At 41.2% G+C, this 23,267-nt stretch overlaps 1 protein-coding gene across 4 annotated transcripts in view; it reads right to left on the reverse strand.

Moving 5' to 3' along the window:
- CLCN1 (chloride voltage-gated channel 1) overlaps positions 1–23,267 on the reverse strand; it is a gene marked incomplete at its 5' end in the record, with an annotated part of 65,843 nt that overhangs the window by 20,395 nt on the left and 22,181 nt on the right. For all 4 annotated transcript variants that reach the window (XR_014174293.1, XR_014174294.1, XM_081940569.1 and 1 more), the window contains 11 exons: positions 1,145–1,294; positions 2,928–3,012; positions 3,375–3,476; positions 7,503–7,587; positions 7,950–8,075; positions 9,160–9,238; positions 15,034–15,111; positions 16,818–16,951; positions 17,789–17,917; positions 18,710–18,841; positions 20,676–20,814. Coding sequence is in view for 2 of the 4 variants with exons in the window: in XM_081940569.1 (XP_081796695.1) it covers positions 1,145–1,294; positions 2,928–3,012; positions 3,375–3,476; positions 7,503–7,587; positions 7,950–8,075; positions 9,160–9,238; positions 15,034–15,111; positions 16,818–16,951; positions 17,789–17,917; positions 18,710–18,841; positions 20,676–20,814 (1,239 nt within the window). The remainder of the gene's footprint in view (positions 1–1,144; positions 1,295–2,927; positions 3,013–3,374; positions 3,477–7,502; positions 7,588–7,949; positions 8,076–9,159; positions 9,239–15,033; positions 15,112–16,817; positions 16,952–17,788; positions 17,918–18,709; positions 18,842–20,675; positions 20,815–23,267) is intronic.

Genomic DNA, 23,267 nt, shown 5'->3' on the forward strand with positions numbered 1-23,267 from the left:
TCTGCCCCCTTCCCCCCCTCTAGAAATAGCTTCAGGGCAGTCTGGCAGAAGATTTTAGCAGAGCCTCCTGCCTTCTACTCTGACTGGCACAAAGTAGGAGGATACAAAGGAGGAATCTTCTTCAACAGCTACCTTTCTAATCTATTCTCTCGGGTCCTCTCCCCCACACAATGGGCTTCTCTAAAAAGAACATTTCTCCTCCCCCTTAGGCTATATTGGAGCAGCTATTTTGATGTAGAGCAGAAAGATCATATAGTTGTTAAATTACAGAGCAATTGTCCAGACCAATCCATCTCTGTTGATTTGGCCAACACTTGGTTTGTGTGTTATGCATCAATTAGTTCAACATTTTTTTAAATACTAGCATAAATACTTCTTTTGAGACTCCCCTTAGGTTAGATAGCATACTAAAAAGATATTTGTTCCACAAGGGATGGAAAGAAGGCATCAGATGCAGATGGCTTCTAAACTATGACCTGTCATGACTCTAAAGTACTCCTTTTCCATAGTCACTGGGTGCAGAAATAAAATGTCAGTTCCTGTAGCACTTAGTATAGCTTTGTATTTTCCATAAGGTTCAGCAATACATACACACATGGCCAAATTCCCATGGTCTACACTAAAGTAAATTCAATTCATTTACATCCCTTTTTTTAAAATTAAATGGATGAACATAAAAAATAATTAACTTTTTTTTTTACTGCATAAACTTTTTTATACTGCATAAGTTCACAAATTCATTCATTAGGAAGAAATAAAGAACAAAAGCCTCCTCCCCATGGAACAAGAATAAATGATAGTCTTTTAAGGATAAATTCAAGGGACAACACTGTAAATAAAGGAGCAAGGAACAAAGCAATTACTTTAAGGAATGGTTGTTGCAATATCATTTTGACCATTCACATTGGAAATCTGGCATTAAAACTATATTTTATGCAGTACTGATTGCACAAACCTTAACTGAAAAAAGTTGGGAAGTCAAATAGCACTGAGATACAATGTTTGGGCAACGGCCTAACTGAGTTTCTCTACAAAAGTAAACCAGGAATTGAAGTCTTCACAGTTCTTTGATTCTGCTCATGGGAAATGGCTCATAATATGGTGGGAGCAACATAGAACTTGCATTGCCAGGTTATCTGCCTACCTTCATGAGGAAAAACAACAAGATGATGACAAAGACGCTGACTTTGGGATGGATCCAAACTGCAGATCTCCCCAGGAGCTGTGGGTCCTCTGTGTGCTTTACCCAAGTGAAGTTATCAAAGAGGCTGCTGATGGCTTCTCTGGGCATCAGCTACAAGGAGAAAAGGCAATTATGCTTGTCTCTCAGAGAAGATTCTTCCCTACCTCAGCGAGGCAAATTTAGAAACAGAACTGACATTTTGATATGCATACATTATGCCAATTTGTATTGCATATTTTCACTTCAAGCATGGCATCTCATTGTAGATGTGAACAAATAATTGTTTTGGCTTTTTGTTACGAAACTGAAGAGTCTTAGCAAGATATATTCTGTGACAGAACCATGCTTTGTTGCCCTTTGATGCTGCTGCAGGATCTCTTCATACAAAAAAGACTAATTATATTTGTTGGAGGCCACTTTTGAACAGTCTTTCTGTCACCCAGCCTTCCAGATCATACAATCAAAACAAAACCAGGTTTGAAAGGGTTGTTTGCATAAGTCTTGATCTTCAAGATACAACCACCATGGCATGCCTGCTTCTTTGAGAATCTCTAGCCTTGCAGAGAACCAACAATACGGGTCAACAGAGAAGCACAGAATGGATTTAACCAACTGGTGCTCAACTGCTAGCCAGCCAATGATGCCCTTTCTTATCTTTTTAGTCTTGTAAACTTCTTTCCCCTTTGTAAATTGTATTTTGAAAAGGACCACCCATCTTGAATCTGGTTTGGGGGATTTTAACAAGATGCCAACATCCAGCTTTAAGACAAAACACTGGGAACTGGGAGGCAGCTTTCTTCTCTAACAAGCTCTAAAACAGCAGTGCACAAGAAATAAGCCAAATACTATTTCTTCTGCAATAATGATTCCCAGTTTGAATTCAGCCAAGTATTATATGGCTGGAAAGGAGGTTTTCTCAATCCCTGATCATATTTGCAACCCATCTGACAGATCCTTCCATAGGCCAGATGTAATTTCTATTGTTTCAGAATCCAGGATAATATTTATATTTTCTTTAATTGTTTTGATGATGTCCTCTTTTTCCAGCAAGCAGAGAACAATTGTTTTAATAGAAAGAAGATTGCATAAGGTTACGGTGGGGAAAACTTTCTCCTGTGGAATTCATCCTTCGTCTTTAGTGGAAGAATTATGGATTTCCTGACAGAATAAAAAAGATTAGCTTTCATACATCATGTTAAGCCATAATGTGTTGGGTCCACATGTTGTGTGAACTTAGCCATTTTGTGATTTGTAAACCATGGTTAATAGCAAAGCTCCTTATTGAGCCCAGTTTGTTCTGTTTGCAGTTCTCTCAGTAAACCATGAAACCATTGCTTAATAAGTTATATGAGCAGGATGATCTTATTTTTTCAAAGACAGAATCCCCTGCCTGCCTTTATCCCATACAACAAAAGAATGGATTTATCACTGCTTTTCTTCTCAGCATGCAGGCAAAGTAGAAGGAAAAGCAAGAGTTTATTCAGCACCAGTGTGCTAGCACAAACAAAGAAGTGTTAGTGCTATTTGAAAAGTAAGTGCAAATGGAAAACGCTGTATCCTGCACTATATGAAACAGACAGTTGGTGTGTATTTTTATACACTGCGTTATTACAACTGTTAGTTTTATTGGGCTTTTATAAATTCTATTATTTATATTTGTACATTGCTCTGGAACCTCAGGCAATGAAGAACACCACCACAAAGTTAAATGATAAATAACTAGACAGATAAGTGGAATCCTCACTTCTCCAGCCATAAACTGTCCAAAGCCAGGGGGGAATGTCAGAGATGCTATCACAAAAGTTATCACCCCAGGATACACAAGGCGGCTGAAAAAGAAAAGAAACGGGATTTAAATTCATACAACTGTCTCTGAAAGATGCTGCAAATGCCATGTAGAAGACAAGGGCTCAGCCAAAGCTTTCAACAATGATTCCTGAGAATGTGTGGAACTTTTTCCTCTTAGCTAGATAACAGTGTGAGTTAAGCGCACACAAAAAATCCAGCCACTTATCAGGAAGTAAAATAAACACTAATGTATTGGAAGTGTTGCTTGTTTAATCTGAACTAGAGAATAATTCAGCAGCTTCTACCACTTATCTATCCCTTGAACTTTTTTCTCCAAATTTTCAGATCATGGCTTCAATCTTAATTAAACTTAGAATATAATAATTTAGCAAAGCATACTCACTATTTGGTTAGGAATCGACTTAGAGTAGCATGTTGTCTGACAAATAAAACCACCTGTCGATGAAAATAAACAAAAAATGCTCCAAGGAACCCAGAACAGACCCTATAACAGAAGATTTGAAAAAATAAAATTAATCCTAGGCTTTGAATTTACATAAGAGCACTGTTAAAATTAGATTTAAAAATCTATAGCTAATCTTTCAACAGCCAATCAGATTCTTCCAGAGAAGTTCAAGGATAAATAGCAAAATATATTCCATTTTGAATTCTGCACGTTCACTTATATTTAAGTTCAACAGTATATCCAGAAGGCATAAGTAACCAGAGAGAAATAAACCTTATCGATTAAGATTCTAAAATCTTCAAATGGCACACAACTTTTCTGGCTGCAGGGCATCCATTTGAATGGTTAATTTATGTGACTTTTTTTAAAAACTGCAAATAAAACAACAAAAAAGGCAGTATCATTACCAGGGATCTCAACCCATTTTCTGCATCCTGTTTTACTGCAAGAACATTCAGAACTGTCATCCATTTTAAAATACGGTTTCAAATGATAAAACACAGTCTATCACCTCAGAATTCGCTCTCTAACAATATTTTCCAATCTGTTATGATTTGTATGTTCCAGAGGTGGCCCTCCTTGTTTATATATCCCCATAGCTTGCTTCTCAGCACCGTAGTTAGATGTTCATAGGACCATAAGACTAAGATATCTCCCAAGATAATCTTCTACTGTACAGTACGGTTTTGTGAAATCATTGATTTTAATTTTCAATATAGTAAATATCACTAAAATATAGCCCATGCAAAGAAAAGCTCTTGGGAATCCTCCCTAATGTTTAGAAGTTGGAAGAGTCTTAAGAGAAAAAAGTTTAAGAAAAGACTATTCTACAACACTATACGGTCCAGAGAATGTACATGGCATTGTATATACCAGTGATGGCTAACCTTTTTGTTGTCACGTACCGAAAGCATGCATGCGTACACAACAGCGTGTGAGCGTGTGCCCAGACCCAGAATGTAATGCCTGTGCAACACCTCCCATGTGCCCCACCACCTCCGTATACATGTGTGAATCCCTCGCACCCCATTCTAGGCCTAGTAGGCCTCCCTGCAGCTTCCTGGGCCCAAAAACAACCCATGGGGGGGGGGCTGCACCCCTCAGTGCTCCGTTTTGGGCCCAGCAGGCCTCTGCAGCCTCCTGGAACTAAAAATGAGCCACAGGGGGGAACACCGCACCCCCGCGCTTCCCCCATGCATGTGTGTGCATCTCCCGCATGCACCCTGTGTATGAGCAACAGATTCCCCCAAATCAGCTGACCGGATGGAGGCATGCGCACATGGGTGGTGGAGCTGAGCTGGGGTAACAGCTAGCGTGCCCACAGAGAGGGCTCTGCATGCCACCTGTGGCACACGTGCCATAGGTTCGCCATCAAGGTATATATTCTAATCCTGATTTTTGTTGTCACTAATATAGCTAAATTGAACAACCACACATTCTTGGGCTGTAAGAGGTCCAAGAACAATTGGCAGAATTACTACTTTTTGAGTTATTTGGTTAAAGATTCGGCACCTACAACTCAGTACTGAAACTCTTGGCAAAGCATGAAAGAGTTTGGGGTTCCTAAGCCAAGATTAGAATATCAGCTACAGATCGTTCTTAAACTACATGTATGTAAACATGCCACTAAACTAATTGTTGAATGAATTCTGTCAGGAGTGAATTTCAAAGCTTGCTTTTGATCAAAAAGGCTTCTGGTCAGGTTGCATACAAAGAAATGCAACAAAACAGCTTTTCTGCATATACAATATTTCTCGATCCTAATGATAAACTGCACAACCAAAAATATTAAGACGATGATTGGAATTCTGCTCTCAGTCATAGAAATTCACCAAATAACTTTGAGGCACAGTCACCATCTCTCAGTACAACCTAGTTCATAAGTCTCTAAAACTGAGGAAGGGATTGTTTATATAATTTGTAGAAAAGGCAGAATAAAAATCTAACACCAATATCAAGTGTTTTCTTTTACATCTGATCATCCCAAAGCAGAGTGTAATTTCCCTTTCGCCAAACAAAAACAAAACATTTCCTTGTCAGTCAACAGGAGTGCTGATTTACCACCAGTTTATAAGGTACTTAGGAGCCGAGGACTTGGCAGCACAAGGAAACAATAGCCAATAATAGGCCATCAACATCCCGATCAATCAACAGAAAACCCCACCCAACCAGGCACCACATAAATACATAGAACTGCCCAAAGCACACATTTCAGTAGAGAGAAGATCCCTGAGGATGGATCCAGCATAAGTCCAAAAGATCATCACCATTACCATCATCATCAGAATTGGAAGGGACCTTGGAGGTCTTTTAGTCCAAACTCTTGCTCATGCAGGAGACCCCATACCATTTCAGACAAATGGGTGGCCAGTCTCTTCTTAAAAGCCTCCAATGATGGGGCACCTACAACCCCTGAAGGCAAGATGTTCCTCTGGTTGATTGTTCTCACTATCAGGAAATTTCTCCTTAGTTCTAGGTTGCTACTCTCCTTGGTTTCTATCCATTGTTTCTTGATTTGCTTTCAGGAGCTTTGGAAAATAAGTTGACTCCCTCTTGTTTGTGGCAGCCCCCCCAAAAATTGGAACACTGCTATTATGTTACTCCTGTCCTTCTTTTCTAGACTAGACATATTCAATTTCTGCACCCGTTCTTCGTATGTTTTAGCCTCCAACCCCCTAATCATCTTAATTGCTCTTTTTGCATTATTTCCAGAATCTCAACATCTTTTTTATATTGTGGTGACCAAAACTGGATGCAGTATTCCCAGTGTGGTCTTGTTGGTTACTGACCCAGATTGAATCCTGCAACATTATGCTGGGGTGCGTATATTTGCTAATCAGTGATGTGCAGTGAGGTTTATGGCTGGTGAGGCACTGACACAGTGGTGGGTTTCAAATATTTTTAGACTTATGGATTTCAACTCCCAGAATTCCACAGCCAGGCATGCTCAATTCAGATTTAAAATGACAGCATTTGTTTTTCTCCTTTGCGAAATAAATTTTCTTTTTTCATTTTCTTTTTTTTTCTCCCTTCCCCTCCTTCCTCCCTCTCTCCCTTCCTCCCCCTCTCTCAAACACACACACACAAGAGTTGGATTGGACTATCTCTCCTACCCCCTTCCCTCTCTCACTCACTCTCAAACAAACACACACACACAAAAGTTGCATTGGATATCTTTTCAAGTGGCTTGAAAGCAGCTCCCCTGCCATCCCCCCCCCCATTCCCCTGCTGCCTTTCCCAAACACCTCCACCATTGCAAATGCAGCCTGCTGTCTGGGTGGGAAATGCCTGGAATGCAATAAAGCCCACCCACTCACCTCCTGCTGCCAGGCTGGGGTGAGAGGAGAGGCAGAGAAGCCGGAGGGGAGCTGATTCGAGCCTTCCAAAAGAAACAGGCTGGGGGAAAGTATGTGTGCTACAGCATGGCTCTTTGCCTGGCTTCTGTGGATGACTCTGCTTAATTGTTAAAAAAAGCCTCTAAAAAACCGCCCTCTACTATGAGGCAAGAGAACTGCTGCCTCAACTACATCAGGAATTTGTAGGCTTTTAACCCTTGCTTAACTCTGCTCAAGTGATCATTAAATGCCTAAAGTCAGACTAGATGAGGCATGCAGTTCTCCTGCCTCATAGTAGAGAGTGCTTTTTTAGAGGCTTTTTTTAACAGTTAAGCAGAGTCATCCACGGTGAGGCAGCAACTAGCTCAGCTTTTTCCTTTTACATTTTTTTTCTTTTCATGATGAGAGTGGTGAGGCTGTGCCTCACTTGCCTCACCTGACTGCACGTCACTGTTGCTAATATAAGGCAGCTTGAAATACAGGTGTGAAAAGAGTTTGAATTGTATTGGGAAGAGGGCAATGACTAACCACTTCTATACTGTTCCCAAGAAACTGCGTGAACATTTCTTTGTAATCCCCTTAAGAGTTGAGTATGCTTCAAAAGAGACCTTACCTGTTTCTAATATGGAACTTTCTAATTTAACTGCTTCAAACGGACAACTTTCAATATGGCTTGCCTTTCTTCACCCCGCAACCCCAACTGCAATTAGGTGTGCTCCAGTGGGCTTACCCTATTACAGCAAACGCCGGCAGCTCCTGTAGGTCAAAGGGAAAATCCATGCGAAAGTTTGTTCTGAAGAGGGCTGTGATGGTGACTGTGAGGAGGGGATGGAGAGAAGAGACAACCAGGGTGACCAGGTGAGAAAAAAAAACATGAAGTTAGGCCCTCAGTACCCAAACAAGGAGAGGGTCTGAGAACAGCCTAAGAACCCTCCTTATTACCATCATCTCAGGTTGAAGAACTTTACTGGGGGGAAAAATTGTAAGTGAAATAATTCAGCCTTAATACCACCTTGTTAAAAAATGGTTCTGTTGTTACTAAAAACCTTTATGCCTTGCACAGATACTCCCCTACCCACCATCCCCATAATCTTGCAGAAGTTGTGTGTAAAGCTAGTTGAGGGAGGCAGCAATAATGGCAAGAGAGGCTGGGAGGAGATGCCTCTTCTCATCTTACTTGCATCCTTGTTCCAGACAGCAAAGACTCGGAAAACAAAGGCACTGAATGTAGCTGCAAAGAATCCACGCCAATAGTTACGAACTGCAAAATAGGTGGAAGTGACTTCAATGCTAAAGAGGACACCTACGGAGTAGATAAAAAGTTCTCATCAGTTCATGACAGTCTACGCCCACAAAATGCATGCAAATACTATTTCTCCCAGCCATCGCTCCCCAAAATAGGCTTTTGCAAAAGGGGTAAGAGTTACAACAATACATGGGCATGAAAGTGAAGTTTACTTTTAATTTCTTTTCATTTTGCAAAAGTTTTGTTTTGTTTTGTTTATAGGGTTAGAATTAAGGTGTCAAAGTTCCAAGTAACACCCCCAACCCTGAAGGCCCAATGTAAATGATGGCTTCCATAAGGTCTGACATAAGGCCACAGAGGAATAAGGGTAAGCAAGACTGAAGTTCCCCAAGTCACCCTTTATGTTAACTCACTGCTTTCCCAACTTTCTACCATCAGAAGAATGTTTCCTGTTGAAGAACCCTTTGAGGCTGGATTACATATTAAGTTCACTTCACATGAAGTTCTGGATAGCACTGCTGAATCTAATTCAGGGGTCCCCAACCCACAGACCACTACCAGGCTTTGAGCATTCAGAACTGGACCGTGGAAGTGGCGGGTGAGTGTGGGGAACCATCTCCCTTCCACCCACCGGGCCGCAGGGATGGAAAAGTTTGGGGAACTCTGTCTAACATCAATTGAACTTGATTGTAAAATTTGTTTTCTTACTGAAAAAAATCCAAAGAACTTCAGGGTTATCTGGAACGAATGTTGAAAGGCCGTGTTTTGGTGGAATAGAAGCTGCCGCCACCCTTCCAATGTGACACCACTGTCTCCTATCCTAGTGACAAGGGGCTTCTCAAAACATTGCATTGGCTTTACCCATATGGGTTCTCCATTGAGTATGTATTGGAGAAGCCTGAGAAGATGCCATGAATGAACACTAATCTTCATACTGCTAAGATTCTAAAAATAAATGGAGGGCTTTTTAACGGGTTGGAAAATGATGACCAATAGGATCCTGGGAAGGAAGAGTGCCATCAATATAAAATCAATAATATTATTATTAATAATAATAAAGGGTTTTATAAATGAAGCATGATTCAAGAGAAAAGATGTGATGTGTCTTCCAAAATTTAGACAAAAGCAAGCAGCCACTTGCCTCCAAGTGGTGTCCCGAAACAGCAGCCAACCCCCACTGCACATCCCACAGTCAGGACATCTGTATAATAATATGGCTGCTACTAGTGGAAGAGATGAGACAGAGAGAGAGAGGGAGAAAAACAGGAAAGAAGAGGAGTGAGAGGATTGGAAGCTAATATTGCAAGACAATCAGTTGATGTTCTGTAGCCCATCTTGGACCCATTTACTGTATATATTCTGTATGTGTCAATGTTTCTGTTTTATGTCATTCTGGGCCTGACAAGTTCCAATTATGTTTGTGCAAGAAATTGGGGCATTGTACCTGAATGCACAACTCTTATAGAAACAGCATACTTTCAGCTTTTCAGATCCAACATTTTTTAAAACATCAAAAAAGGTGCTGCATATTAACAGTTGAGGGTTAAGAAGCATATGTTGTGAATACCTTTACACATCATAAAACTCCAGTTTGAAGGTATAGGAATTTGGATGTGTTTTAAATGTACAGGCTTTTGTCTGTGAATACACATACCTGGAGAATGTGCTACAAAATGGAGCTGCTGCATTTTCCCAATTACGATAGTACTTGGGAGTACTAAGTACTTGTGAATAACTTCAGTGCCTTAGAACGAATTCCATTGTAGTATAGCCTTTATAAAAAATTGTGAACGATGAACAGAATGCTTTGCATGAGAAGAGCTTTTTTGTCTGGTTGATATTCTCATGAGTGAAATACCACTTTAGGAACCAATCCATTTGGAATTCTATTTTTAAATAGTAATTTCATTAAAGATTATAATTACAATAGTAGGAATTATTTCATTTGAGATTCATGGATGTGCCATACAGGCAATGTATCTGGCTGAAACTCTTTGCTTAGATGGAGCTTCAAATGGTTTGACTCAATCTGTATTTGTTGTCCAATTCATATGATTTACTGCCATACGTAGATGATAAAAAATAAGAGGGAAGAAACAAATGACCAACAAGGCCTCTCTTCAGAGAAGCACATAGTTCAGGAAGAGAATTACTGAAGCCACCAAAATACAGCTGGTAACCCAAGAGGTCATCTTTATATGGGTAGGGTTATTATCAATATTGAATTCTATCTACTAAAGAGCTCTCATTCAAATTTACACAGAGGCTTCAAATTCATGTTTGTAGTATGTGCCTTATTTCAAAATTACCAAACACAGATTCTTGTTTAGAGGATTCAGCAAGGAAAAAACAATGAAGGGTATTAATTAACTTTATCAGTAAATTTAAAAAAATCTTAGCATTCATCAACCAGGATAGGGAAAAATGTAAAGTTTTAAAGATGTATGTATGTATGTATGTATGTATGTATGTATGTATGTATGTATGTATGTATTTGTGTTACAACCCCTGGTATGCCTAAATATGGGAGGAAGGTCACTACTCCCTTTTTCTGTCCTTCGGCTCATCACAGAAGACCATGCAGGCATGTGATGAGCCGAAGGACAGAAAGAGGGAGTAGTGACCTTCCTCCCATATTTAGGCATACCAGGGGTTGTAACACAAATACATACCTAGTGGCTAAGACTCCTGCCTAAGATATAATACAGCCCAGGTTCAAATCCCAGTAAGGGTATGGCTAGCTGATGAGAGCTAATTAGCTCGAAATAGATCTATACTAGTCTCCCTTTATTTATTTATCAGTACAAATACAACACATATATATATATACATATATATATATATGCTGGTTTTGTTGTATTCGGGTCTTTTCCCATGTAAGGTTGAGATTGTCTTTGCAACGTTTCGGCAGGATCACACCTGCCATCTTCAAGCTGTGGGCTTAAAATGGGAACGGAGCTGCCGTCTTTCTGTAAGTCTTGGTGGGAGGGGATGGGGTGGTGGCTTTGTTTCAGTAAGTGGAATGATTGGTTGTGTGGTTGTATCATGATTGGTAGATTGGTGCTGATTGGTGCAGGTTGTGTGTGCATTGTTGTTTTGTATTTTAACGGCTTGGGTGGTGGATGGTGTTCGTTTGTTGGCTAGGGCTGGTTTCCAGATGTTTGGTAGGCGGGAGGTATCATCACGTTTGTTCATGCTGTGGGGGTGTTTCTCTATTTCGATGGCTTCCATGATTATTCTCTTGTGGAGGTGTTCTGTTTTGGAGATTAACCTGGCTCCTTCAAAGTTGATTTCGTGTCCTGTAGCTTTAAGGTGCTGGAAAAGGGAAGAAGTTTTTTTTTTTTTTCTTACTGCATTTTTGTGTTCTCCTGTTTGTTTGTCCTATGTATATTGCTGGGCAGATTTTGCATGGTATTTCGTAGACTCCTTGGTTTTCTAGCTGGATTTTGTCTTTGGGGTTTCTTAAGATGTTGGCTATTTTTTGGTCAGTGGTGAAGGCTGTCCTGATATTGTGCTTGTGGAGAATTTTGCTGGTTTTATCTGTGGTGCCTTTGATGTAAGGGAGGAGGGCGATGCCATTTTCCTGTTCTGTATCTTGGTTTTTTGGGGGAGTCTCCTTTTGGATTAGGTTGGTGATTGTTTTTCTTGGGAATCCATTGGAGATTAATACATTTGTGAGTTTGTGTAATTCAGTTTTCAGGTGGTCTTCTTCCCTTTTCCAGCACCTTAAAGCTACAGGACACGAAATCAACTTTGAAGGAGCCAGGTTAATCTCCAAAACAGAACACCTCCACAAGAGAATAATCATGGAAGCCATCAAAATAGAGAAACACCCCCACAGCATGAACAAACGTGATGATACCTCCCGCCTACCAAACATCTGGAAACCAGCCCTAGCCAACAAACGAACACCACCCACCACCCAAGCCGTTAAAATACAAAACAACAATGCACACACAACCTGCACCAATCAGCACCAATCTACCAATCATGATACAACCACACAACCAATCATTCCACTTACTGAAACAAAGCCACCACCCCATCCCCTCCCACCAAGACTTACAGAAAGACGGCAGCTCCGTTCCCATTTTAAGCCCACAGCTTGAAGATGGCAGGTGTGATCCTGCCGAAACGTTGCAAAGACAATCTCAACCTTACACGGGAAAAGACCCGAATACAACAAAACCAGCATACCTACACCCGTGAAAATCTACGAAAACATTTATATATATGTATATATATGAGCCATGGTGGCACAGTGGTTTGAATGCAGTATGGCAGTGGTTTGAATGCAGTATGGCAAAATAACTCTGTCCACAGCCTGGAGTTCAATCCTGATGGGCTCAAGATTGACTCAGCCTTCCATCCTTCAGAGGTCAGTAAAATGTGGACCCAGATTGTTGGGGGAAATACGCTGGCATTTATAAACCATCTAAAGAATGTTGTAAAGTACTATGGGGCAGTAAATAAGTATAAGTGCTATTGCTGTTGCTATCCATTCAAGTATACATTTCCAAATTAAGTTTGGAAAAGTTGCAAAAGTCAAATAGCAAATTTCCAAATTATTCCTACTTGTCACTTCAGAAAATAATGATCCATGTCAGGTATAACCACAGGGTGGCTGATAATTGACTGACAGGCTTGCTCTCACTGAATATATTGAAAAATTGTTTTTATTCAAAGGGGGAAAAAGAGTGAATCAAGATGCCATCAGATTTCCTGCTCTTGGCAACTTGATAAAGAATCTGCTATAATTAGCTTATGGATTCAATTGTGTTTCTTCAGTGACTAATTATAGGCTATTTGTTTGTTTTATTTATTTAAAAGTCTTCTAGGACTACCCATATTTTGTGCTCTAACTTTTGGTAGAAACAGCAAAATAAATAAATAAACAAACAAACAAATAAAACCAGCATTAAACAAAACTTTCATTTCCCCAAAACAAACACTTCTCCATATGGCAATATTTAAATGTATTGGGCTCTTGGAAAAAAGCTGCCAAACTGAAATTGAAGTCCATTTATCTCCCATTTAATATTTCATCTTTGTAAAATGACTTGAATATTTCTTAGATCCTTAATCTCATACCAAGAATCATTGTCTCCTTACCACCTATGGATAAAAGTATTTTCTTGAACAACAAAATCTCTTCTTGAGGTCTTTAACCCAAAGTATTATTTTATCATTGTTATGACTATACTTGTTATTTATAGACTAGCTGTAAAAGCAAAGTATTTTCAGCACCTGACTTGGCAGTTTTAAGGTAATGGTGAAAAAAAAAATAGCCTACAGTATATATATATCTACATAGTAACGCATTTTAATTAAAGTTCCTATTTTCCTTAAAGAAAAAAAAGCAAATGGAGGAGATAATGGGGATAGTCATTTTCCCTAGGCACTGCCTAAAACTTTGAAGAACGTGACCTGGAAACCAGAAGTACATGTAATTGCATTCCATGGAATTAGTTTCTTGGTTGTCCATCCCATGTCATCTCCTTGCACCACCGCTACCTCCTGTGGATTTCCACAGGATGCTCATTCAGCTTTTTTCCATTTCCCTGCAAGGTTACATGAGATAAAATAGCTGCACCATTGTGCCTTAAGAGTTCTTGTATCTGTTACAAAGAAAACACATCTTTCATTCCAGAAATGTCCTCAGCCTGGAGCATCAGCATGTTGTATTAACACAGGAATGCACTTGCCTCCAAGAGGAGCTCCGAAGCAACATCCAACACCAACTGCGCAAGCGGCCACCAGGAGGTCCAGTTGCCTATGTATGTTCTGGAACAAAGAGCCCAGCCAGAAAGAGGCATGCCAGGGTTAGAGGGAGCACAGGCAAGAGTTAGTCCTTTCTTCTCCTGCTGCTCAAATGCTAAGCATCTGCCAGCAGCAAAGCCAGCCTTCTTTTAGAGCCTTGTGAGTTGGCTTTAGTAGCAAGGGTCAGCCAGGATCTACGAGAACTCAGACTCTCTTCCCGTATTCTCCTCACATTCATTTTATTTCTTAATGTTCAGGTTGATTAGATCAGGGGTCTCCAACCTTGGCAACTTTAAGCTGGCTGAGGAATTCTGGGAGTTGAAGTCCACAAGTCTTAAAGTTGCCAAGGTTGGAGACCCCTGGATTAGATTTATTCTAAAATAAATCATCTAAGCATCTGTTATCAGCCATTGGAAGAATACAGGCTGGCCAAGTCATAAAGCTGCTGCTTTATTTTATTTCTGCAGCTAGGATTAGAAGCAAAAAGCTTCTGGAGTCACAGCCAGCCTCAAGACGTAGCTGCTTACAACAGCCATAGCTATAAGCACAGTTTGCATGTTAATTGTTCTCAATGAATCTGCTCTTAAATACAAGAGTGGGTGGGGGGGGGAATCGTCCTTATTTACATTTATTCAACCACTTCTGTTTCATAAGAGTAACAACTGAAGTAAAGACTCTCAGTCCTAAATTATGCTGGTCTTTTTGCAACCAGCATATATGACAGAGATATGGCCAATCTTGTTTATCTTTGGCTCTTCTGCATATTTGTGTTTGCAAAAGTTTGGAATTATGTTTTATCAGGAGAAAAGGCGCAAATCAGAATGAGTTGATATTCCACAGGATAAGTAAAGTTCAGGCTTAACGTGAGGATAGGAAACTGATATTAAAAACCCATTCCATATTGCCAGATTACCTGTTCAAATTGTTCCCTCATAAGTAATTCCAAACTTTTATTTACATAGAAATTGATATTTTGGAAAAGCCAAACATTGCTCCTGATATTTTTTTTCCAGTACAATTACAATTGCACTACATTATTCTTGAGCAATTCTTCCATGTTTCACTGGACATAATTGCAGTCAAGATACTTAATACTCCTCCCACTGTCATTTCCTGTGGTGTGCAGGTTCTTGTTTTTCAACGAACTGTTTCATTTTAATGCTCTCAGTTCTGCTTTCATCATCAATAGTCTATATAATGTTCTCTCCCCCAGCAATCTCACTCTCAAACTAGATGAAGCATGCACAACACTTACCTCATAAACTCCACAAAAGATAGACAAGAACTTGCTGAGGACAGCAGCACAGATGCTTGCAATGTGCACAAAAGGGCCCTGCCGGAGGGAGAGGGAGAGAGATTGTGTAAATAAAGAACTAGGCTGAGTAGCATCACAATGCAGGTCAACAACAAAGGATGCACCTCCGAACCAGCTTCTGATCATTCTCTCCCTGCCTACATTGAACTGAAACCATTTCAGCATCTTTGCTAGCTCTTTTGTGCTATCAAATCCACAGATCGAACTTCTGTCCTTGGTGATCAGGTGTAGTGGGGAAGATCCAAAGCGTTCAGGGCTGGATTTGGGAGTCCTTAATTCAAGGGAGTGATTGGTCGCCCAGGCCTCTGGGCATGTGGGAGTGGCTTAGTTGCTTCTAATAAATAAGCTCGTTTCTGCAGCTTCTGGTTGCATTCAGCTCTAGGCTAGGCCTGTGTGTGTGTGTGTTTCTATTCCTTTTTGGATGGTTCTCTCTGACTGCTTCCCAAGCTGCTCCTTTATCAAGCCAGGAAGAAGTATACCCATGTAGCTGCAGTTCCTCCCTTCTCTTTGTTCTTCCAGCTGAGTCTATTTCTGGTTCAGAATAAACCAGTTAGTTGCACTTCTCGGCTTGCTTTGCCCTAATGCAAAAGTGGAATTGCAATTCAGGTACCGTTATCCAATTTACACTATCATCCAATTCCTGAAATGCTGGTAACTTCGTTGTTCTTGTGCTTTATGTCTTTTTAGTTTGACAAATATCTTTGGCTCAAAAGTACCAGTATTTTTTTTTGGGGGGGGGGGGGGTTAATGGAACTGCCAGAAGCCAGAATTGCAGTGATCATCATACATGTCCCTCTGCAGCTGATGTAAGGAAGAGATTGTGCCTTTCTCTGTTAATTAAGTAGAAGGGAATGACCTAAAGAAATGCTAGCAACTGATACTGTCAGACTAATTAAAGATACTGTCTTACAGCCAGCAACAGAGAACTGCCTAGTTTAGGACTCCAGTGGGAAAACGAGGCAGCCAGCAAAAGAGAACTGGCTAGGTTAGCGCTCCAGTGGGGAAAATAGTTTAGTTCAGAAACATTCCCACCTGTTTATTTCACTGATGCCAACAGAAGAGAACATGTATAGATCAGGGTTGAACTGGGGAGCCTTTCATGCTTTTTGACCTTGATTGTTTGTTTGCAGGTGTTTCATTACCCAACTAGTGCAAGTGAGGGTGGGTTTTATTGCCTGTTTATGTGCAATAGCTTGCCCTGCCAGTTTGCTGAGGGTGTGCTGTCCTCCTTGGTTAATGTACTGTTTTCTGCTTGATTGTTTGTCTGGTGTTAATCCCTGCTTAGCTGGGTGTTGGCCAGGGTGGGTTGCTGGTGGCATTGGTGACGGTTTGCTGCATGTGTGTGCGCAGTTGACTAAAAAAGATGCCGGCAATGGCATCGGCGACCGGGAAACCAGTTCAGGGGCATGGCCAGCCTGGGTTGCTGACAGTTTAGGCAACCAAGGCCAAAATACTACTACCTGTTTGCCCGAACCGGTAGCAACCCACCTCTGGTGTTGGCAGCAGGAGAGGATGTCTTTTTGTTTCCTTCTTGGCTTTTTTACTGTGTCTTTTAAATACTTTGTAAATGTGGTTTAAAATGCATCTGTTTTTTCCCCTTTCATTTGATCTATTCTGAGTTTAACCCTAGAATCCTTTAGTTCTTTCAAGCCTTTGTCTTCAAGCTGATACCTGCCATCGCTTACCCTCTTTTCTCCCTTACCTCCACTCCCAGTTGTACCCACCTCTTTTCCAACAGGAATCCCACTTCCCAGGCCAGCTGTCAGGCTTACAACTTTGGCCACAAATGCTTTAGGTGTGAGGTACTCCTTGAGGACTACTCCTCGCATAATAGTTTTCAGTTCTGGAATCCCAGAGCCTGAACAAAACAGAAAGGAATGAAGAAAAATGAAGTTCAGAGAGAACATAGCCCAAAACATATTGAGAGACCACAGCGCAAGGATCACATGTTAGATACTACCAGACCTCTTAGGTGACACCCAGGTTGACTTCAGTCAGATAGAAAGCATACCTCACAGGTTTGTTATTGTGGGGAAAATAGGAGGAGAAAGTTGTGTTGGTTTTGTTCACCACCTTGAGTTGTTTGTAAAAATAACAAAGGCAGGATACAAACAAATAAATATGAGTGCTTGAATCTTCAATAAGATTTAATGGGAGATATTAAAGTGTCCTATCTGCCTGCAGCAAATCTCTCCTTGTCTTTCTTCCTGATGTAAAAACCCATGAGACACTGATCAGTGGTGGGATTCAATTTTTTTTACTACCGGTTCTGTGGATGTGGCTTGGTGGGCATGACAGGGGAATGATAAAATCTCCATTTCCTCTCTATCAGCTGGGACTCGGGAGGCAGAGAATAGATGGGGGTGGGGCCAGTCAGAGGTGGTATTTACCGGTTCTTGGAACTACTCAAAATTTCCGCTACCGGTTCTCCAGAACTGATCAGAACCTGCTGAATACCACCCCTGGCACTGATAAAAAAACAGAACAAGTTACATGGACATAATAGAATCAGTGATCATTGATTGTGTACCCCTTTTGCCCTAAGAATGGACATAGGGTGGTGAATTGGCAGGCAAAAAGGCAGACAGGGGACTTCATCTATGACTGGAATTGACAAATAAGTCTGCTATGGTTGTGTAGTTTGGGGCCAGAGATGAACAGACAGACATATTCCCGCTGTCCCTTGATTCCTCACCCACAGCCTGTGGAGAGACAAGCTGGCAGAAGAGGGCAGCAAAGAGGATGAGGATGAGGGGGTAGGTGACCCAGGCCAGGAACTGCATAGGGATGCTGGGTTGCATCTCTTTGTATATCCACTTGTAAGCTGTAAGGGGAGAAATGACAATAGATATGAGCGATTGTAGCAGCTGAACAGAACCCCAAAAACATAAATTCAACCCATGCAGGGAGTTGTCATTGGCTGCAGTCAGCTCACTACAGAATGATAACAAGCAGAGCCTAACTAAACAAGGCAAGGACATTTTCCAATCTTACTCTGCATTCCTACCTCCATCTATATTCTCAAATGGCTTGTGTCAAGTGCAGGGAAAGGCAGGGCGGAATAGAAGAAATCAGTAACAAGCATTTCCTTTTCTTTTTGTGGAAAGGCATTTTGTCAGGATCTGTGCAGGGTTCAAAGAGGGCAGGATCACTGATTGGCCAATCTGGAGGCAACCCAGACAGACACCGATCAGTTTCTATGATCAGCAGCAACCCAACAGCCAGCCTAATGAGCAAATGAAGCACCTTTCCGAGGCCGTTTCCTTCCTCATTTGGATAACAGATGTTCACTAGGAATGAGAGCTGTCTACCTGCCTGGGGAAGAGCCAGAGGGAAAAGCACGATGTTTGCTTTTGGAAAGAGCAAACAGTAAGTAAGAAAGAAAACAAACAAGCACACCTTCCATAACCAAAACTGGTACCTTTGAGCTTCTCTTTCAGTCAGCTGTGCTTTCAAGAAATGATTAATCTCTCTACTGCCTTGCTTGACCCGTTATGTGCTACGTTTGTTAGGTTTTTAATTGGTTTCAGTTGTGAGTGATACCACATTAATAATAAAACAGAGTAGATATTTTTTTTTAAGTTGTAGCATTTCTTCAGCGTGTGAACCAACCTACCTTGCAAGCTTTTGGCACTGGCATAATCCACCCCCCAGCTGACTAGTGCCATGACTAGACCCAGGAGAATCAAGAATATCCAGTCTTCTCCCAGCTTCTTCGTAATATAATTCTTGATACTTTTAGTACAGGCTGCAGAAAAGGAAGGTCTTTTAAATAGTGGTAAACCGTCCACCAAAGTTACTATTTGATAGTTCTATATATCACACTGGGAACTGTATGACACTGTAATAAATATGTCAAATGTCTTCCACTGAAATCAACAGGGATGAGAGGACTTAAATCATGCCAGATTGTGTCATGTCCTTCCAAACAGATGGAGATACATATATAAAGCTCGCAGAAACTCTCCTTAATTCAGAGATGTTGAAGAACATAAGCATCAGTAAATTCATCAGGTTTAAAGGGCCCTGATCCATATTTTATCAAGCATGTGTTATGTGACTCGTTGAAAATAGCAAACAGTAGGCTTAAAACAACAAAAGAAAAATAAACATTCTCCATTTCACTTATGTGGGAGCGGGGGGGGGGGGGGGAATCTTACCTTGATGTCCAATCTGAATTAGAAAAAGTAACTTAGCCCACAGTGCTCTGAGAATGCAGGCAAAATACAGTAAATGGCATATGGCATTATTTTATTTTAACAGGCCATTAACACCATCCCTTCAGCATTGCTAATATGAGTCCCTGTGTGAATATCTTTGAATTTCTGAATTATCCCATTTAATTAACCTTTTTGTACGCAGAAATATATTGCCTAATTTTCTTAATAATTTTTTTAAAATCAAATATTCTACAGGCTTTAGATGCAGGTTCTGAGCTAAACAGCCAAAACATAGCATCCTTCAGTTTTCTTTTAAAAATAAATTTAAGTGGTCGTTTTTATTTGAAGAAAAAGCAACTGTGTTGTTTCTCCATTTGTTTTATGTTCCGATTCTAATCAGGGTCTTGCGCCAATTTCTCATTGCAAAACACCTTCCTTGCTGCTATTTGAGCACTGATCACAATACCCTGAGAAATCTGGCAAGAGTGGGGGGAAATGGACTGGCAGGAAAGTAGGATTGCGTATTGGGGGGGGGGGTCTTGCCTGTTTTCAAACAAATGCCTGCTGAAACATCTTAGAATCTGATCAGTGCTTCTCGAGGAAGTAATTAGTAATAGTAGACAAACTTTCCTTAACCTGCTTTTAGTTAGTTTAGTTAGTTTTTGAAAGAAATCTGTATCCAACCCAGAACAAAGCAGCTATGCTTTATTTTTCAAAATTCAAAATGTGTTTTCACAGAATTGCTTGAGAATGCTAGTGCATTTGTTAATCAAGAATGAGCTTCACTATTGCTCTACATCTATGTTTCTCTTCCTTGGCAACTTTAAGATGTCTGAACTTCAATTCCCAGCATTCCTATAACTGGCTGGGGAATTCTGGGAGTTGAAGTCCAGACATCTTAAAGTTGCTAAAGTGGAGAGACGCTGTTCTACATGAACGATATACAGTATTTTATCATCCAAAAGCAAAGCTAATACTGCCCTGTTGTTGAATAGTGTCAATAAATGTTTCATCTTATTTGTGGGTAAAAATCTTTTAAAAATGTGTTGCTGAGGTTCTCATTGAGAAAACCTGAGGGAAGAAGAGATCTTAGAGTAAATGCTTATGTCCCTTTTCAACCCCAAAGTCTCCCAGTCCAAATACGTAGTTTTCATTCATAAAAAGGCCTTAAGATTGCCACTGCATGCAATGTGTCGTTTGCCCCGAATGCACTCACAGCCACAATCATGGAGACTTTTTTTAATATATTGGAACAGTTGGAAGATATTGTGAAATTTTTTAAAAAATATGACAACTACAGAATTAAAGCATCAAAATGCCCATTCTATGTTCTTCCTTTCCATTCCTCCCTCTCACCATACGCAATAAACTCCCCCAAGGTACTGTGAGATTCTTGGAAGCGCCAATTTCACTGAGGCTTACCATGATACTTAGAGTAGCTCTCCTCTTTGAGTTCAGCTTGACTTCCCCGCTTCAAGGGGTCTTGAGACTTCTTATTCAGAAGTTCAGCTGCTTCCTTCTGGGAAAGACTGGGGAGTTGTTCCGTATACTGGCCATAGAGCTGAGAGAAGAGTCATAGGTGGTCAAGACACTCCAAAGACAACACAGAACAAGACAACCAGCGAGTGCAAGACACATAGTAATAGCTATGTCAAAATGAAGTATCTTTAATTATAATGCACAACTAAATGTAGACATGATTCCAGGTCTTCTGCCATATGTAAACCTGTTCTGACCCCCCCCCCCCTCTTTGTACACCAAAAACACTCCGAGACAAGGATTCTGCACGATGATTTATTAACACACAGACTACACCTTGGGAGCACTCCAGCACAGACTAGACCTTGGCAGCAATCCAGCACCAAGCTAGGACAAGACCCGATAGCTTCTTCAGCTCTGGTAAATATGTTGATTCCTGCAAACAGCTTGCGGAAAGTCAGTCCTTAAATACAGTCTTGAGAGGAGCCTAATTACAACCACCTGAGTTCAATTATCTCCTGTAACTGCGTAGCTGTTCTTTACATCTATTAGCCCTCCATTTTCGGGCATCCAGGCACACCTCCCTTGTCTCCTCCCCACTGCGCCAATTCATGATGTCAGGATCACACGCCCTTGTCTCCTCCCCACTGCTTCAAGGCATGACTTCAGGAGCACACTCCCTTTGGCTTTCACCGCTGCTCCATGCCTCAGGAGCCTCCTGGTGGCCAACCAGCCTCTCTGATCCCTGCTCGGAGTCGGAACCCTGTCCAGAGTCCTCCACATCTTCCAGAGCCGACTCATAAGGCCCCTCACTGTCGGAGTCTGGTTGCAGCTCCAACGGCTCCTGCTGGCCCACAGCAAAACCAAGTATATTTTCCTCATAATCCTGATTGGTAAATGTTCACAGCAGTACATAGATCTCATGATGCTGTGCTTGACAACTTGAAAGTGTAAATGTGAAATGGTATGAATGTTCTGTCTGTGGCAAAAGATTTATGATAGCTCATTCATGCATAATCTTATTTCTCGCTGCATAATCATTGATGAATGATGAATCTATGTTAACCAATCCCAACTCTTGAAGAGATTTTTTAATCTCTGCTAGTAGATGCCTATATTCACAATCTTCCAAACTGAACAGTAGTTACACACGGTAGATACAAGATGATGAGGCACTTACAATGTATAGATCAGATCTTATTTGAAGGAGCGGAGCAAGGATAATGGACTCAATCTGAAAATAACCCAGATTATTTCTAGGCGTTTATTGAATATTTAACTAGTCAATGATTGCAAGAAGGAATAATTCTGGTATAAAAAAGTATAATTCTCCCACCATCACTTGTACAGCCCAATGATTAGGGAGGATTCTCCCTGAACTTCTTTCTCAACCCACTATGCAGCTGTGGGATTTGTTCACTCTTGTCTGATTGGTCTTTAGGCAGCATTTCTTTGCCAGGTCTCCCAAGGTCATTCCAGTGGTGGGTTTCAAATTTTTCTAGAACCTCTTCTGTAGGTGTGGCTTGCTTTGTGGGAGTGGCTTGTTGGCCATGTGACTGGGTGGGAGTGGCTTGCCAGCCATGTGACTGGGTGGGAGTGGCTTGCCAGCCATGTGACTGGGTGGGCATGGCCAACTTGTAAAATGTGGTGAAACTCACTTAACAACTCTCTTGCTTAGCAACCAAAATGTTGGCTCAGAAACTCTGGCATTTGAAGCACGCAAGTCTTAAAGCTGTCAAGCTGTTAAACTTGACAGCTTTAAGACTTGTGGACTTCAATTCCCAGAATTCCTCCTCCAGTCATGTTGGCTCAGGAACTCTGGAAGTGAAGTGTGCAAGTCTTAAAGCTGTCAAGTTGCAAGACCCTTGCACCCCTAACCATTTAGAAAAAAAAAACCCAGGGGTGTTCAAACTTGACAGCTTTAAGACTTGTGAACTTCAACTCCAAGAATTCCTCCTCCAGGAACTCTGGAAGTGAAGTGTGCAAGTCTTAAAGCTGTCAAGTTACAAGACCCTTGCACCCCTAACCCTTTAGGGAAAAAACCCCAGGGGTGTTCAAACTTGACAGCTTTAAGATTTCAGGGTTTAGATAGGACTCTTAGAGGCGGGCGGGGCGATTGGTGAGCCAGCCAATCAGTGAGCGGCGGGCAGGGCAAGCGTGTTGCAGACGGGCGGGGGACGGAGCTGGAACCGGTTCTAAACGGCAGGGTAGATTTGTGGAACCTCTTCTATAGAAGAGGTTAGAACTGGCAGGAACCCACCCCTGGGTCATTCCCATATATCAGTGATGGCTAATCTTTTTCTAAAGGTGTGCCAAAATTGTGTGCGCGCATGCTATCACGTGTGCATGTGTGTCTACCCATCTGTGAATGTGCGCATGACCCCACATGCGCATGTGTGAGCAACCCCCGTGCATACATGAGTCTCTCTCACACACACACACACACACACACATGCAGGGAAAAATTTTCACCCTCCACAGGCTCCGGAGGCTTTCCTGAAGCCTGGGGAGGGTGAAAATGGCCTCCCCCGGCCC

This window comes from Natrix helvetica, assembly GCF_964273705.1.
Source record: "Natrix helvetica genome assembly, chromosome: 2".
Lineage (NCBI taxonomy): Eukaryota > Metazoa > Chordata > Lepidosauria > Squamata > Natricidae > Natrix > Natrix helvetica.